The 17,436-nt window shown below is 33.4% G+C and overlaps 4 protein-coding genes across 6 annotated transcripts; 1 reads left to right on the top strand and 3 right to left on the bottom strand.

The window, feature by feature from the left end:
- Positions 1–189: 189 nt before the first annotated feature.
- On the bottom strand, positions 190–2,655 carry LOC118054734 (transcription termination factor MTERF8, chloroplastic). The gene is made up of 2 exons (XM_035066419.2): positions 1,302–2,655; positions 190–755 (listed from the first exon to the last, which is right to left on the bottom strand). Exon 1 carries the CDS (start codon positions 2,469–2,471, stop codon positions 1,371–1,373), a length of 1,101 nt encoding a protein of 366 aa, XP_034922310.1. The 5' UTR covers positions 2,472–2,655; the 3' UTR covers positions 190–755; positions 1,302–1,370.
- A 1,169-nt stretch (positions 2,656–3,824) lies between these two features.
- On the bottom strand, positions 3,825–7,250 carry LOC118054733 (transcription termination factor MTERF8, chloroplastic). Its single transcript, XM_035066417.2, has 2 exons — positions 5,836–7,250; positions 3,825–4,270 (listed from the first exon to the last, which is right to left on the bottom strand). The coding sequence occupies exon 1, from the start codon at positions 6,982–6,984 to the stop codon at positions 5,854–5,856; it is 1,131 nt and encodes a 376-aa protein (XP_034922308.1). The 5' UTR covers positions 6,985–7,250; the 3' UTR covers positions 3,825–4,270; positions 5,836–5,853.
- Positions 7,251–10,310: 3,060 nt separating this feature from the next.
- LOC118054732 (transcription termination factor MTERF8, chloroplastic) lies at positions 10,311–13,821 on the bottom strand. Of its 3 annotated transcripts, XR_012169372.1 has the most exons (3): positions 13,299–13,821; positions 12,546–13,173; positions 10,316–11,011 (listed from the first exon to the last, which is right to left on the bottom strand). XR_012169372.1 is itself a non-coding variant. In XM_035066415.2 (2 exons), exons 1-2 carry the CDS (start codon positions 13,704–13,706, stop codon positions 10,980–10,982), a joined length of 1,164 nt encoding a protein of 387 aa, XP_034922306.1. In that variant the 5' UTR covers positions 13,707–13,821; the 3' UTR covers positions 10,311–10,979. The 3 variants fall into 3 exon arrangements, 2 of the variants coding, with proteins under 2 accessions (XP_034922306.1, XP_034922307.1); XM_035066415.2 differs by having other exon boundaries at positions 10,311–11,011; positions 12,575–13,821; XM_035066416.2 differs by having other exon boundaries at positions 10,320–11,011; positions 12,546–13,821.
- Positions 13,822–15,577: 1,756 nt separating this feature from the next.
- On the top strand, positions 15,578–17,436 carry LOC118054731 (cyclin-dependent kinase F-4). The gene has a single exon (XM_035066414.2). The coding sequence runs from the start codon at positions 15,941–15,943 to the stop codon at positions 17,252–17,254; it is 1,314 nt and encodes a 437-aa protein (XP_034922305.1). The 5' UTR covers positions 15,578–15,940; the 3' UTR covers positions 17,255–17,436.

Below are 17,436 nucleotides of genomic sequence, written 5' to 3'. Positions count from 1 at the left end.
AAAAAGAGGCCTGGAGAAACCTGGCACAACCATGTACACATCACCTACAGCACCTAAAGGTGAACCCTATAGTATCCAGCATCAATTACTACCTCAGGAGTAAACAAGCTGTTGAATTGACGAGATGTCTGCCAATGCGTAGTGTCATTGGCGAAAACATAGATTCAAAACTACTGGTACAAAGAATAGTAATCAAATAAGAAACAATCTGGTGCTAAGAACAGTTCATGAGTAGCCAGTCCACGCGATGTACAAACTCAACATCTACGAGACATGCGTCCATGTACATGATCATTAACTGATCAATGATAAACTCACAAACAGTGATTTCTTTACCTAACTGCAATTCAAAACCCATGCATTTTTGTTTTACAACAAGCAGAAGGCTTAAATCTGCCTCTCCACAGAAAAAAAAAGCAAAATGATTCTGCAGCAACCTTTTCGAGTTTGTCAAAAACAATTGCTAGTGGTTGTAATTTCTTATACCAGAGAAACAGAGCTACTTGCCTAACATTTCTAATATCTGGCGCCCCCTCTTTCATGAAACCAAAGCCATGAGCGTGCCTGAGTAATGAAATGATCCCACAATTTTCACCACTCCTCATCGCCATATTCAGACATGCCAAGCTACTTTCATTCTCCTTTAAGTTTCATTGTGATCCAATGGACAGTCCTCTTCTTCAAAGGTCATTCAAGCCAGCAAACCCCATTCTGATACCCATTAGGTGCTTTCCAACGCAATCCTTCCATCAGTTCTGTGCAAGTAAAGCTGATTTAGTCTCGGAACTTATTATAATTTATTGTGAGTCATGATTCTGGGACAGCAGAACATGCATATTATTTGCAGGTTACAATGTTCTAGAGGCATGAGGAGATAATAGTTGGGATTTACTCCACCAGACTTGTGTGGGTTTCTGGGGAGAGATAAATCAACTAAATACTTTCTTATGCCTAATATATTCACCAATATCAAGTGCATCAAATACATCATTCAGTTTAATGCCCATTTATTTGTGAAAAATTACACATTTTCACAAAGCAACCATTTTATCAAGAGATAATTATGCTAAGTAGATATTTAAGACATGATGTGCAGATTTTTTAAGCCTGGAAACAGAGTTCAGTCGGGAACTTTCCAAGTTCTCGTGTCAGCAATACACTCAACATTCAGTAGCTAGTGTTAGAATGGGCAATAAAAGATCTCAAACAAAAACTCCACCATGAGACAACTTCAAGAAACTACAATTGGAAAGGACACAACAATGAAACAACATATTCGATTGAGATTTAGAAATACAAACTTGCTAACATCTCCTTCTGCTTGTGCAACGGCAAAAGTGAACTTGCTTCATTTTCAATCAAGTGACCATCTATTTTGCCTTGCCAGCACCACCATATATCTCTAGTAAACCTGGGACCTCATCCGCATACTTGATGACATATTTCGCCAAGAAATTTTTCTCACTTAATGACAACAAAGTACTAATCTTCTTATCTCTTTTAATCAGTTCCTTTGACTCCAAAACCTTGATAACGTTATACCTTGGACGAATCCTTTTATCAATTGACATCCCAAGAAAACTGGGACTGTTTATTATAGATTGTCGTTCCAACTTCATAGTGTCGATAAAGAAATCCATTGCAGTCCTGATTTTCTTCTCTGAGTATCCAAATAATGGCGGGTGTCGTTTAAAACTCCTCAAAACCTCCTCTTCACTCCAGCCCAAACTCTTGATAACTTCAATTTTCTTCTTCCAAGCCGTGTCATTCGATTGTATCCTCACGCTAAGAGCCTGTATAAAGGGTTTATCCCCTGGCTGAAGTCCCAGGTTCTTAAGAGCATTTAGCGCATAAACTATCCTATCAGGCTTATAGAGTATACTTCTTGGTTGCCAGATCAAAAGTTTTGCAATCCTATCAGCAGCCACACCCTCTTTTACCAACAAATCAATATTTAGTTGCATTGAGTCCATGGAACCATACGATAAAAAAAACGGAGCACGCTTAAGAAGAGCTACAACGCCTTCACGATTCTGTACAAATGACTTCAAAAGCTTAAAACATGGCTTAATACGAGAACCCAAGTTCCTGGTCAAAATTACCGGATCTGAAACCAATAACTCAGGGAGAAGTCGACCCACGAATCCATTCTTGATGAAGAAGTCGAATTTGGGCTTCAAATTGTCTTGTGTACTGCAGTGAAGCAATCGGGGTCGTTTTTCGATCATTTTGGCAATGTGGGCATCCTTAAAATCGTGAGATTTCAAAAGTTGGATAACGGAAAGGGGCTTTCGGAGATTCTGTTCATCGATTTGGAACTTTTTGGAAACAGAACGAGCTGACTGCAAGGAAAGCCCACATGAGGTAATGAGGTACTGAACAGTAAATGACGGTGACGATGGGGCAGTGGGTGGTGGTGGTGATGTATTCAAGAAACGTTTATGAAGCAGAGAAAGCAGCAGGCTTCTCATGGCTAAGTGCTGCTCATGTTCTTTGGAAGCAAAAATGCATTGATGACTGAGAATTAGGGTTTTTGGATGCAAGGAAATTGAGTTACGGCGGCTACCAGTTCAACAGAAAAGGTAAATTTGTTGCTCATTTTTGCCCTGTTTCCATCGACGGCATTTTCTGTAACAAACTTACATTTACCTTTTTTTTTATTGTAAATATATAAACTATTATGAATATCTATATGTATAATAATAAACATTATATCTTATTATATATTGTTCATAATATATATATATATATAATTTAATTTTTGTACCACCTTTAAATTAAAATAAATAAAGTACATAAATTATATTAAATTAATACAAAGAACTTAAATTTAAATGCTTGTAGTACATTCATGTCCTTTTTATTCCAAAACACTAATTAAAAGCAACCTAAAAAGCAAGATGAAATGCTCATTTTCAAAACAATAAAATGAAAAATAGAAATCAGACTATATATATAAAATAATAAAACTTGCACTAAATACATTTTATTAGTGATTGTTTGATATTATGGTGTAAATTATTTTTGAAAAGTATTTTTAATTTAAAAATAAATCAAAATATTTTTTTCAGATTTTTTTTATATCAACACATCAAATCATTGAAAAGTACTAAAAATTATATTAGTTTGATATTTTTTCAAAATAAATATATTTTTAAAAAGTACTTTAAAGCCAAGCTATTATACTCCTAAACAAAGCTGCACCACAATTTTTCTCTCCATCATCATATTTGTTCCACTAATTAACAATATAAATTTATTTATTTTACTCAGTTCATTTAATAAAATTCCTAATCCCAGATCCCTTTGAGATTACTACTATTAAACATATAGAGGAAAATGTTGAATGGGCTAATTTAAAGTTATTCTCACCTTATAGTTATAAATCATAGTTAAAAATCTTTAAATCATAGTTAGAAAATTCAGCTCGGTTTAACGAGTCACTTGATAATTCAAAGCTCGGTTCGGATTGAATTTTACCCTGAACTTTTTTATTTTTATTTTTTTTAACAAAACAATATTGTAGTTGTTTTCTTAAATGATAGCTTGAGTTGACTATAAGTCGATCCACTCCTCCTGCGACTCTAACTCGTATAACTGTCCTTTAGGCCAAATTAATCACCAAATATTGTCGTATAACTGTCCTTTAAACTATTGTTAGTCCCATTCTTTCACATCAAAACTTTCCTGTCAAAGAGGAGTGGTCACTTGGCTAATAAGAGTGGTTTAACATTATTTACTTTGGATGTCCTTGAATTTCTAAATTCCTAATGCAATTATTTTGATTATGCGACCTAAAACAAATATAAAAACCTTGGAGCTGATTGTGTGACACGGATGAAGTTTTTAATCAATTTGATTTAAAGAAACAAAAGGAGTGTAATTCTTACAAATGAGTCTCCACTTTAACAATATCTGTACAAGGTGAAAACAAGCACAATACAACAACATAAAGGGCAGCCTCATGTAGTCTTCAAAGGTTAAGACTTGGGCACCATTAGTTTGTGCCCCCGCTCACTTTTTTTTTTTTTTTTTATGTTATTGGATTACCTTAGAAGCACGATCATGACCCCAGCTCCAAGGAGTCTTGAAAGTTGAAGGGCCAAATTTGAACTGTCCTTAATTTGAAGGATCGGAGGTCCGGCAAAGAGTACGCTGGTGCTTGTCAAGCCTTTCGCCCAACAGGAAAGGTTTTCAGCATGTTTTTGCTCTTAACTGTGGGATATCAGAGGTCGACCTAAAAACAGCTTCAGTTTTTTGGCTTCATCATCTGCAACCACATGCAAGCCAATGCTTTTTAATGATAAAACACTCTCAGGAGAATAATATAGTATTTGAATCAGGAGAAAGCATGAATTTAAAAATAACTGTATAAAGAAGTCAGAAATTAAATTGCAATTACTCATGATAATATAGGATTTAAAACACTGCTGACAACTTCAATTCCAGTCTTAAGCATCTTACACCACCCAAATGACTCAGCATTAGAATGCTGCATCATTTGGCTCAGTTGCGAATAGCAAAATGACTATAAATGCAACCGGAAAGAACTCTGAACTAGAAATGGACAAATCCAAGTCACTACCAATCAAATCATTATGCACTGCACACATGTAACTATAGAAAACAAAAGGTTGTCCCCCACCTTCATTATTAGCTGGATAGTGTAAATTTAGCTCGGTAGCAAACATTTAAAGTTTTTCAACTGAAATATAACACATCCATTGAAATACTTGTTCCATTGTTTGTAAATAAGCATGCAATCTGTGTCAAGTCTGGATGTTTACAAAACGGTTGCATGTGTCCATTGAAGTTTAGAAATGACATACATAAGTTACGGTTAAATAAACACGTGCATCTAAACCATAGATATGAAGAAGTGGTTGTGTGGAGGTTAAACTCTACCGCCAATGAAAAACCAAATTAGTGTCTCCCCCCTTTTAGTTCTTATACATCTTTATCTTTTCCATCACACAACTAAGTAAATCAAGGGATTGTTATTTGATTATTATCGACCAAATAATGGAAAAATAATCAACAAAAAACACCAGTAGAGGGTTCGAACCTGTATGCTTTGATTACAAGAGAACTTCACCATCCAAATTCCTATATTCCAACCATGCAAATGATATACATTTGTTCAGATTACTAAGCTTCTCGACAACAAGCTTAATGAAAAAACTAGTGTACCCAATGGCAATTTGCAATCCATGCATTCATTCATGCCTACAATCTAAAATTTGCTTCTCCCAAGTCCTAACCAAACTCGTTGTTTGAGTCCATTTATACCACCTTCCTGAGTTTGTCAACACCATAGCCGGTATTTTATATGCACGAGTGATAGCACTAAGAGGACTTAAATCTTTCATATCTGACACCCTCTTCTATATTGAACCATAGCAAAATAGCCATTCAAACTCCTAACCTTATTTCCGGGTCAGAGCTCGTAGGAATTGAAGCTACAAGGTCTAAAGAAGTTTAGGGTAGTTTTGTTTTTTCCTTTTCCTATCGTGTTCTATCATTGAACAACATTTTATGAAATTTAAACAGCAATTATTTACACAAGCATCAGAACCCTTTTAGCTTATAAGCAAGGGAGGGAACCAACCAAAGAGCATGTTTTATATAGCTGATCTTATGTTTTAGTAGTCAAATTAAGATTCCCAAAAATTCTAAGAATTACGCGGTAAATGATCTTCAACATGAACAAATGCTGGTAAAAACAAACCCCAATAGATGACATAAAGAAAGAATAAGTAAAATCACAAGAAAATGAACTCGCATTATTCAATCAATAGATTGAGCGATATAAATCAAAACAAGTTGACACAGTACCTTCATTGCTATCCATTATCATCCTTTTCCTTTGTCAATTCCTCCATACATCTCCAGTAAACCAGGAACTTTATTCTCATACTTGGCAACACATCTCACCATGAAATCCTTCTCGCTTAATTTTAGAAAAGTAGCAATGTTTGTGTCTCCTTTAATCAGCTTCTTTGACTTCAAAACCTCCAAAACATTGCACCTTGGAAGAATCCTTTTGCCAAAAGAGTATTTAAGAAGCGCAGGATTGGCAACTATAGTTTGCCGTTCTAACTTCATCTTATTCAGAAAGAAATCCATCATGCTCCGGATTTTCTCCTCTGAACTTAATAATAGACAAGGGAGTCGCTTAAAAGCCCATAAAACCTCCTCTTCGGTCCACCCAACACTCTTAAACATGTCAATTTTCTTCCTCCAAGCAGATTCATTCATTCGTGCAATCACTGTTAGAGCATGTATATACATTGTCTTGTCTGGTTCGATGCCCAGTTGCTTAAGATAAGTGACAGCATAAACCATCCTATCATTACTATGTTGTAAGGATCTTGGCTGCGACAATAGCAGTTTTGCAACCCTATCAGCGGTCACTCCCTCCTTTTTCAACAAGTCAAGGTTTGGTCGCACGGTAGCATTGAAACTAAAGGACATTAAAAAAGGAGCACGACTAAGAGCAGCTAAAATATTCTCATTATTTTCAAGAAATCGTTTCAGAAGCTCATAACATGGCTTGATATGAGCATGTAAGGAGGCTCTAAAAATTCTCGGATCCAATACGGCAAGCTGAGGCAGAAGCTGACCCACAAAGCCATTTTTTATGAAGAAGTCAAACTTAGGCTTGAGATTACCTTCTGTTCTGGAACGGAGGACAGCGGGCCACTTTTCGATCAATTTGGCAACGTGGGCATCCTGAAAATCGTAAGATTTCAAGAACTGGATGACGGATTGAGGCTTCTGAAGGTTATTTTCATCGATTTGGAACTTTTTGGAGACGGAAAGAGCAGATTGTAGAGGAAGCCCGCATGAGTTGACGAGGTATTGAACAGTAAAAGAAGATGAGGCAATGGGAGGTCGTGTAGTAGATGATGTTTTCAGGAAACGTCTTTGAATCAGAGAAAGCAGATTTCTCAATGGTATATTGCTATTAATATTGGTGCTCATTTTTTAGTGGGAAGCAAAATGCTGAAAGATTGGTGACAGGGAAAGAAGAAGAAGAAGGGTTTTCGTTAGGGTTTCTCCCCTGGCTGGCTGGCTGGCGGTCTGCTAAATTTGACTGGCCCAGATGGGCTTGTTTCAGGTGGCCCTTTTTTTCAGAGAGAAACTGGAGTGAGAGGGGGACAGAGAGCCTTTAAGTTAAAACCCATTGAGTAGGGATTACAATGGAGGTCGAAGGAGGCTCAGGCACCCTCTAGTTTTTGCATCTATGAAGATATTTTGGCTCGGTTTATAATTGAGGTGAAACCTTGTTTTTTAATTTTTTTAAAATACTTATATATATATATATATATATATATATTATTTTAATATATTTTTAAATAAAAAATATTTTTAAATACAATGTTTGTTACATTTCCAAACAAGTTCTTTAACTACAGAGTTAAATTAGTCTGTATATTCATAACCTATGAAAAACTTAATTTCTTTGAACATAAAAAAAATATATAGTTAATTTTTTGTTCACATTATCATTAAATCTCAAAATACAATTGTTTTGGATTTTTTTTAAATAAATTTTTTATTAATATATCTTTTATTTATCTTATTTAATGTAATATTTTTTTAATAAAAACCATTGTTTTTGTTTTAGAAAAATATTTTATGATTTTTAAAAACAAATTAACAAAAAAACTAGACATTCGGATTAAAATTTTAAAAAATCATAAATGTAATATATAATGAAATCATGTTCAAAACCTATTTAAACTTTTTTTATAATTTAAACTCGATTTCAATCGCTTTTTAACAAACAATTTATTATTTATAGTATTATTATTTTCATATAAAATACATAACAATTGAGAAAAAATATTAAAATTCAAATAAAGTATTATACTAGTATTTAAAAACCATATTAAAAATAAAAAGTAAATGAATCTAATAAAATTTTTAGAATGTAAATGAAAAAAAATAAAAACTCAACAACGACTATGTCAACACCTGGCTCACCTGTAGTAACCTATTCTTGTTTTATCTTTTTCTTTCATTCACCCTATATTTTTTTTGAAAAAAATATAATAAGCGGGTCATTTATAACAATTCAAAAAATAAATCCACCTCTCCTGGCGCTCGAACTCATGACGTTTAGGTTGGCACACACGCTAATTAGCACATTAATTTATTATAAAATAATTAAAAATATATATTAAGGTGATTCAATGAACAATAAAGCACCATAAAAAACCCCTCCTTGTGTAGTATAATTTCAATACTCCACACCCGCTCTGCTTAAAAGGCGGACCTAGAAGTACACGCATTTTTTTATTATAAATTTCAACTAAATAATATACATGGATCATTAAAAATAAAATATTTTACATTTATTAAAAAAATTACTTAAAATAATATTTTTAGAAATGCATAAGCTATTCTAAATTTATTTGTAAAAATAAAATAAAATATATTTACATGTAAATTCAAGTATAAAGATATAGATCTGTTTGTTTTTTTTTTTCAAAAATATTTTTAAAAAAATTTAAATTTTTTTTATTTTTTTTTACTTTAAATTAATATTATTTTGGTGTTTTCAGATTATTTTGATGTGCTAATATCAATAATAATTTTTTAAAAATAAAAAAATATTATATTAATATATTTTTAAATAAAAAATATTTTAAAAAATAATCACAAGTATACTCTCAAATATATTATTCCCAATCATGCCAGTATTTTATTAGCCTCTACCCTCACTTTAAGAACGAACTTCCTTCCACACTTATTTTCGATCGAGTAAAAGGTGGACCTCCATGGAGCTAGTTACACTTGCCATCCCTACCACTAACATAAGGAATTTAAATTTTCTTACAGTAATTTATTTTTCATGTTTTTTTTCTTCAGAATTTTCTGTTGTTTTTTATCTGCTACAAACTTGTCGTGGTTGAAAAATGATTGGAACCTACATTTTACTAGCAATGGCGTTTTAGGTCTAAACATACCACGAAAACAACAGCAGATAACGTTATATCCAATCATGATTTTTTGTTTTTTTATTAATGTGGGTGTCCGGGCCAGCTTGCGCGCACCACGACTAATCCCACGGTCCACTGAACATCCTGCAAGTCCAGTAAATAGGTAAAGCACCACGAGGGTGATAGGCATACTGCACAGGAAGAACTCAATAGAGACATGAAATGAACAAACTCTCCAGCTCTACTCCCACTGGGACTCGAACCAAAATTTAAAGAAAGGGGAGCTGCCCCAACAACCACTGAGCCAACAACCTGTTTGTATATCCAATCATGATTTAATGTTTGGAGAAACTGTCGTAAGCAACTGGCAAAGACAGTGCATCTAGCTTCCTTAAATTGTGATTTAAGCAAGAATTAAGCAAATATAATTTGGAACGAGCCATACAAAAACTACCTTTGTTCCACTAAATTAAACGTTGCCAAGATTAATCATGAAAGAATTTAGGATAGTTTTGTATTTAAAATAGCTCTTTGTCAGAGTCATCTCCATAAATGCAAACCCTATTTATTTCGTTTAAGTTGAGTTCCTTAAGTTTATTTAAGGCTTTTAAACCATGTCTATAATACTCAGCTTAGCTCGTCGAGTTGATTTGATAATCTAAAGCCTGACTCGGGTTGGATTTTAATTCAAGCAAGTTTTTTTTTAATTAAAATAATGTTATTTTTGTTTTTATAAATTATAATTTGAGTTGATACATCAAACTACAAGTCAATTCACTAAACCTCATTTCTATTCCTTCCTTAAACCTGATTAATTATTAAATTGGTTTACCTGTATTTTAAACTATCATTACTCTCACTTTTTCATATTCAAAGTTTTTCATATTCACTTTGGATATCCATGAATTTCTAAATTTTTAATACAATTATTTTATCTTGAGATGATTGTGTGACCTAAAAAAGAAAAGAAAAAAAAAATCAGACATGATCATTGGACCTGAAGGTAAAATTAATATCTGAGGGACATTTTAACAATCAAACGAATGCTTTGTGTGCTCCCTTGTATACACAAGAAGTAAAATAAAATGCTATAAAAGAAATATATAGAAAAGGTAAGGAAACAAATTAACCAACATTATCTCTGTCCCACCAAGCTAAACCCAATATGATGCAGGAGGTTAAGGACGATTTGAATAATGAGTTTGAATTTGTTGCGATTATAACACATGAAATTCCTATTAAACGTGCTTACAGATTAGATAAACAAGTCAAGCTCAGAAAGAGCTCAGAACGTGATAAATATAAATATTTATATATATATATATATATAAACAGATATTTTTTTTTATAAAAAATTGCTAATTTTGACCCAAACGAGTTTACAATGATATCTAAATTGTGGATCAATTTATCAAGTCAATGTCAAAAAAGAATAAACTAAATTGCAGATATGGAAATTTGTGTTCACGTATGGATTAATGTATAAATCCATCATAATTTTATTTTTCTTCAAAAAGAGAGCAATCAGATCGTTGATACAATTGGTAAATAGGGGACAGATTAACTTTTTGAGTAATGTTATTCATCCTGAAATATTAAATTTTCTATACAGTAAGTTCTATTATCTGATTTTTTTTAAAACTTGCCATACATCCTGGGTAAATTTGAAATATTTACCTCTACTGTTCGTTTTAATGCCTGAAACAGATGAAATTTTTAATCAATTTTGTTAAATGCAACAACAGAGCTCAATTCTTACGAAATATCTGTACAGGTGAATAACAAGTACACAACAACAACATAAAGGGCACCTTCATGTAGTCTTCAAAGGTTAAAAAGACTTGGAAGCACGATCAAGGTCCCAGCTATACAAGGAGTCTGGAAAGTTGAAGGGCCAAATTTGAACTGTCCTTAATTTGAAGGATGGGAGGTCCGGCAAATCGTACCCTGGTGCTTGTCAAGCCTTTTGCCCACCAGGAAAGGTTTTCAGTAATGTTTTTGCTCTTAATTGTGGGATGTCAGAGTTCGACCTCAAAACAGCTTCAGTTTTTTGGCTTCATCATCTGCAACCACATGTGAGCCAATCCTTTTTAATGATAAAGCATTCTCAGAAGAATAATATGGTATTTGAATCAGGAAAAAGCATGAATTTAAAAATCACTGTATAAATAAGTCAGAAATTAAATTGCAATTACTCAAGATAACTATAGAAAACAGTGCTTGCTGCTAAAATAGGATTTAAACACTGCTGACAACTTCAATTCATTATGCACTGCACACATGTAACTATAGAAAACAAAAGGTTGCCCTCCACCTTCATTATTAGATGAATAATGTAAATTTAGCCCCGTAGCAAACATTGATCGTTTTTCAACTGAAATATAACACGGCCATTGAAATACTTGTTCCATTGTTTCTAAATAAGAATGCAATCTGTGTCAAGTCTGGACGTTAAAACGACTGTTGCATGTGTCCATTGAAGTTTAGAAATGACAAACATATGTTACGGTTAAATAAACACGTGCATCTTCACCACAGATATGAAGAAGAGGTCATGTGGGAAGTTATACTCTACCGCCACTGAAAAACAAAATTAGTGTCTTCCCCCCTTTTAGTTCTTATACATCTTTATCTTTTCCATCACACAACTTGGTAAATCAAGGGTTTGTTATTTGATTATTATCTGCCAAATAATGGCAAAAGAACCAACAAAAAACACCAGTAGAGGGTATGCTTTGATTACAAGAAAGCTTCACCATCCAAATTCCTATATCCCAACCATGCAAATGATATTCGTTTGTTAAGATTACTAAGCTTCTCGACAACAAGCTTAATGAAAAAACTAGTACCAAATGGCAATTTGCAATCCATGCATTCATTCATGCTACAATCTAAAATATGCTTCTCCCAAGTCCTAACCAAACTCATTGTTCGAGTCCATTGATAAAACCTTCCTGAGTTTGTCAACACCATAGCCGGTATTTTATATGCAGGGGTGATGACACTAAGAGGACTTAAATCTTTCATATCTAACACCCTCTTCTATATTGAACCTTAGCAAATAGCCATTCAAACTTCTAACCTTATTTCTGGGTCAGAACTACAAGGTCTAAAGAAGTTTAGGGTAGTTTTTGTTTTTTCCTCGTGTTCTATCATTGAACAACATTGTATGAAATTTAAAAAACAATTATTTACACAAGCATCAGAACCCTTTTAGCTTATAATTTGAGCAAGTGAGGGAACCAACCAAAGAGCATGTTTTATATAGCTGCTCTTATGTTTTAATGCTCAAATTAAGATTCCCAAAGCAAAAATCTCTACCAAAATTGAAAATACTCGACCATTCAGTTTTACTCTGAAAATCAATGGAAGAATTATACGATCACATAATTTTATCAGGACAGTTGTGTTTAATAAAGATTTCCCAGAAAATTCTAAGAATAACACGGTAAATGATCTTCAACATGAACAAATGCTAGTAAAAACAAACTCTAATGGATGACTTACAGAAAGAATATGTAAAATCACAAGAAAATGAATTCACAGTATTCAAGTAATAGATTGAGAAAAATAAATCAAAACAAGTTGACACAATACCTTCATTGCTATCCATTATCCTCCTTTACCTTTGTCAATTCCTCCATACATCTCCAGTAAACCAGGAACTTTATCCTCATACTTGATAACACATCTCTCCATGAAATCCTTCTCGCTTAATTTTAATAAAGAAACAATGTTTGGGTCTCTTTTAATCAGCTTCTTTGACTTCAAAACCTCCAAAACATTGCACCTCGGAAGAATCCTATTGCCAAAAGAGTATTTAAGAAGCGCAGGATTGGCAACTATAGTTTGCCGTTCTAACTTCATCTTATTCAGAAAGAAATCCATCATGCTCCGGATTTTCTCCTCTGAAGTTAATAATATATAAGGTAATCGCTTAAAAGCCCATAAAACCTCCTCTTCGGTCCACCCAACACTCTTAAACATGTCAATTTTCTTCCTCCAAGCAGATTCATTCATTCGTGCAATCACTGTAAGCGCATGTATATACATTGTCTTGTCTGGTTCGATGCCCAGTTGCTTAAGATAACTGACAGCATAAACCATCCTATCATTACTATGTTGTAAGGATCTTGGCTGCGACAATAACAGTTTTGCAACCCTATCAGCGGTCACTCCCTCCTTTTTCAACAAGTCAAGGTTTGGTCGCACGGTAGCATTGAAACTAAAGGACATTAAAAAAGGAGCACGACTAAGAGCAGCTAAAATATTCTCATTACTTTCAAGAAATCGTTTCAAAAGCTCAAAACATGGCTTGATAGAAGCATCTAAGGACGTTCTAAAAATTACCGGATCTAATACGGCAAGCTGAGGCAGAAGCTGACCCACAAAGCCATTTTTTATGAAGAAGTCAAACTTAGGCTTGAGATTATCTTCGGTTCTGGAACGGAGGACAGCGGGCCACTTTTCGATCAATTTGGCAATGTGGGAATCTTGAAAATCGTAAGATTTCAAGAATTGGATGACGGATTGAGGCTTCTGAAGGTTATTTTCATCGATTCGGAACTTTTTGGAGACGGAAAGAGCAGATTGTAGAGGAAGGCCGCATGAGTTGATGAGATATTGAACAGTAAAAGAAGATGAAGATGATGAGGCAATTGGAGGTCGTGTAGTAGATGATGTTTTCACGAAACGCTTTTGAATCAAAGAAAGCAGCAGATTTCTGACTGGTAAATTGCCATTAATATTGGTGCCCATTTTTAGTGGGAAGCAAAATGCTGATAGATTTGATGACAGTAGAAGATGAAGGGTTTTCGTTAGGGTTTCTCCATTGGCTGGCTGGCAATGTACTGATGAGTGTTTGTAAGTCTGGTTGCCTGGAAATATTTTTTTAAATTATTTTCAACATTATTATATTATAATAATTTAAAAATATAAAAAATAATTTTTAATAAATAAATAAATAAATTTACTTGAGCAGCTATAAATTTCAAAAGAACGATTGTGATAATAATTATTTTTTAAATATATTAAATAATATTTTTTTAATTTTTAAAAAATTATTTTTAATATTGACACTTTAAAACATTTTAAAAATATTAAAAAAATTCAGTATATGCCAGATGGGCATGTTTCAACCCTTCCCACCAGCTTTGATTAAAGGCGGGCCTTCATTGGAAGTAAATATAGTTTTTTTTTTAATGATTAATTTCAATTAAATAGTGTACATTTATCATAAAAAATAAAATATTTTACATTTATTAAATAGATTACCAAAAATAATCTTAAAATAAAATACATAAATTATTTTAGATAGATATTTTAGAAAAGCTCAAACGGTCTAATTTAGAGTTCTTCTCACCATTTAAATAAACAAAGCTATTTATCATAATTACCTCCACGAATGCAAATCCTTCGGTGTTCTATTTTAGTTGAATTCCTTGTGTTTAATTTAGGGTTCCTCCACGCTCAAAATTTCTCCCATTTGGCTAATCAATGGTTCAATAAATTTCTAATTTTTTAATGCAATCATTTATCATGAGATGATTATGTGACCTCAAAAACTTAAATATATATATATATATATATATATATAATACTTAAATAATATATATTAAAGGGATAGGTGGCTATATCCCCTTGAAAAGAAAAACTTTTATCTAGAAAAACTTGTCGAAATATTTTTGAATATATTTATTCATAAAAAAATCTTCATACCAAACTTAAATATTTAACTCTTATTGTATACCATTAACTAATTTTCTTTCTTCATATATAAAAAAAATTTATTTTGAGGTCTTAAGAATGAAAAAAAAAAAACAGTAATAGATTCTACTTCAAAAATATTTAACAAGGTTATATGTCTATAATATTATATTTAAAATATTTATATTTTAAAAAATAAGATATGATATAATAAAAAATATTCACTATTACATTTTTTATATTCAATTCTTTTATTTTAAGTGATCATATAATTATATTTAATGTCTTGTATATACTAGATAATTTTTTTTAAAAATTAAAAATATATTTTTCAGTTTATTTTCTATAACATAGCAGTCAAATAATAAAAAATATTTTTCAATTTATTTTTTATGACATTACCAAACATAAAAATATAATTTATTTTTTTGAAATTTAATTTAAATAAAAATTACTTTTTTTAACAAAAATACTTTCTAAGAAATAAATGGGCCTTATGCAGCAAGTAAAGTGATATGTATGTTTTATAATAAGTTTCTAATATATAATCAGAATTCTTATATTTGTTTTGAAAAAAAAAGAGTTTTTTAAGTGGATTTATTTTAGAAATAGTTTTGAGATTAAATTCATTTTAAAAATAAGTTATTTTAATATATTTTTAAACAAAAATAAATTTTAAAAAATAACCCTACCGTAATGTACTGAAACAACTTATAAAACAAGTAAATAGAATCACATCCAAATTACAAATTGAAAGCATGAAAGAGATGGCATTTACTTTTTGAGTTCGTTGTAAGCTGGTAACTTCGTAACTTTTCCCGAGTCGGTGCCAGTCTCTTCATACGCGCGCGCGCGTATACATATGTAGTTGGCCCACAAGAAAGCGGAGGATCCCTACATTACTTGCAATTGTTAACTCGCAGCATCCCCCCCTCCATGCTAGCTCGAGTATTTTTCTTTCTCCGTGTCGCACAAGGATATCAAATCATGTAGTCCCACGGATTACAGATATGATTCAACTAACATATATATGGAGCCAACCCTGTTCACTTGCTAGTATTTGCACAGACATACAAAAGGAAGATTTGTTTTTAGGGTTTTGTGCACCTGGCTTGGGTCGAAATCGCTATATCACCATTCACAATGGTATTTTTACCAGTCCATGAAGCCAGCAATTTATGGTTTCCGGTTTTTTGTCAGTTTCTTTAGGTTTCTTGCTTAATGGTCAGATTTATCGCAACCAGTTTTTTCCTATTAGATTTTGATCTTTCGATCGGTGCACAATAATGGAGAGGTACATTTTAGTTAAAGAACTTGGAGAGGGTGCCTTTGGCAGTGTCAGGCAAGCGATCAATCAAGAGACTGGTGAAGTTGTTGCCATTAAGCAGATCAAGAGAGAATATGATTCATGGGAAGAATGTCTGAGTTTGAGAGAAGTCAAGTCCTTACAGAAGCTGAACCATCCCAAGATTGTGAAGCTCAAAGAACTAATCCTCAGAAACAAACTTTTGTATTTTGTTTTCGAGTACATGGAACAGAACCTTTATCAAGTCATTGCAGACAGGAAAACCCTGTTCTCAGAAGCAGAGGTTAGGGACTTGTGTCGCCAGGTCTTTCAGGGTCTTGCGTACATGCAGAAGCAAGGGTATTTTCACCGTGACCTGAAGCCAGAGAACTTGTTGGTTACCAGAGGTGCTGTCAAGATTGCTGATTTTGGGCTTGCTAGAGAAATCAATTCGAGACCACCGTTTACACAATATGTCTCCACTCGCTGGTATCGAGCTCCTGAAGTTATTCTACAATCAGATTTTTATAATTCTAAAGTTGATATGTGGGCAATGGGTGCCATCATGGCCGAGTTACTCACTCTTCGTCCTCTCTTTCCCGGTACCGGAGAAGCAAACCAGATGTACAAGATATGCAGTGTACTAGGGGCTCCAACCATGGATTCATGGGCTGATGGAATTCATCTGGCAAGGACAATCAACTACCAATTTCCAGAGTTTGATGGTGTCCCTCTCTCTGCATTGATACCATCTGCTAGTGAGGATGCAATCAGCCTTATTTCTATGCTTTGTTCTTGGAATCCTTGCAATAGGCCCACTGCGGATGAGGCCTTGAAACATCCTTTCTTCAGGAGTTGCTTTTATATCCCTCCTTCTCTTCGCTTCAGGGATGCTGCTAGTGCTGGAACAAATGGAGAATCAGAGCAGGATTGTTACAAGAGATATCATGGGGCTTTATCTGATTCAAATCTCAACCACAGCTTTCCTTCCCCCAACAAGTTACACGCTTACTCGAGCACGCCTGTGCATCGCGACCTCAACAGGGCAAACCAGCATGTTTCAATTCCAGCCAGGCATTTCAGATTTGGACCGCAATCTAGTAACATGGGCGGAACTACTTCGCGTGGAGTTTCACATGCAGCTGATACATTGCCCCACATGACAAATGGTTCACGCAAGCAATTTGGTGTGCAGCCTAGGCTACTTCCTTTGAAAGCTGGGGAACAAGGAATTGCAGAATCTGCTGACATGTTTATCAGACCAGCCCAAAAATTTCATCCTGCCACAATCTACACAGGGAAAGTTGCAGTATGAATGATAATATAAGCTAGAAGAGACTATTATTCTTAGGTGTTTTGTAAAAACACGTTTTGTTTTATCATCTTTTCAAGGAAGTGAATTTTTCTATATAGAAGATTATAATAAGAATTGACAGTTCATTTGTCAATCAAGAAACTGGACACATTATTTACTTGCTCTTTAGTTTTTGATGAAAT

The sequence above is a fragment of the Populus alba genome, chromosome 3, assembly GCF_005239225.2.
Source record: "Populus alba chromosome 3, ASM523922v2, whole genome shotgun sequence".
NCBI lineage: Eukaryota > Viridiplantae > Streptophyta > Magnoliopsida > Malpighiales > Salicaceae > Populus > Populus alba.
Note: the sequence above shows the minus strand (reverse complement) of the source record. Positions and strands in the feature narration are given on the sequence as shown.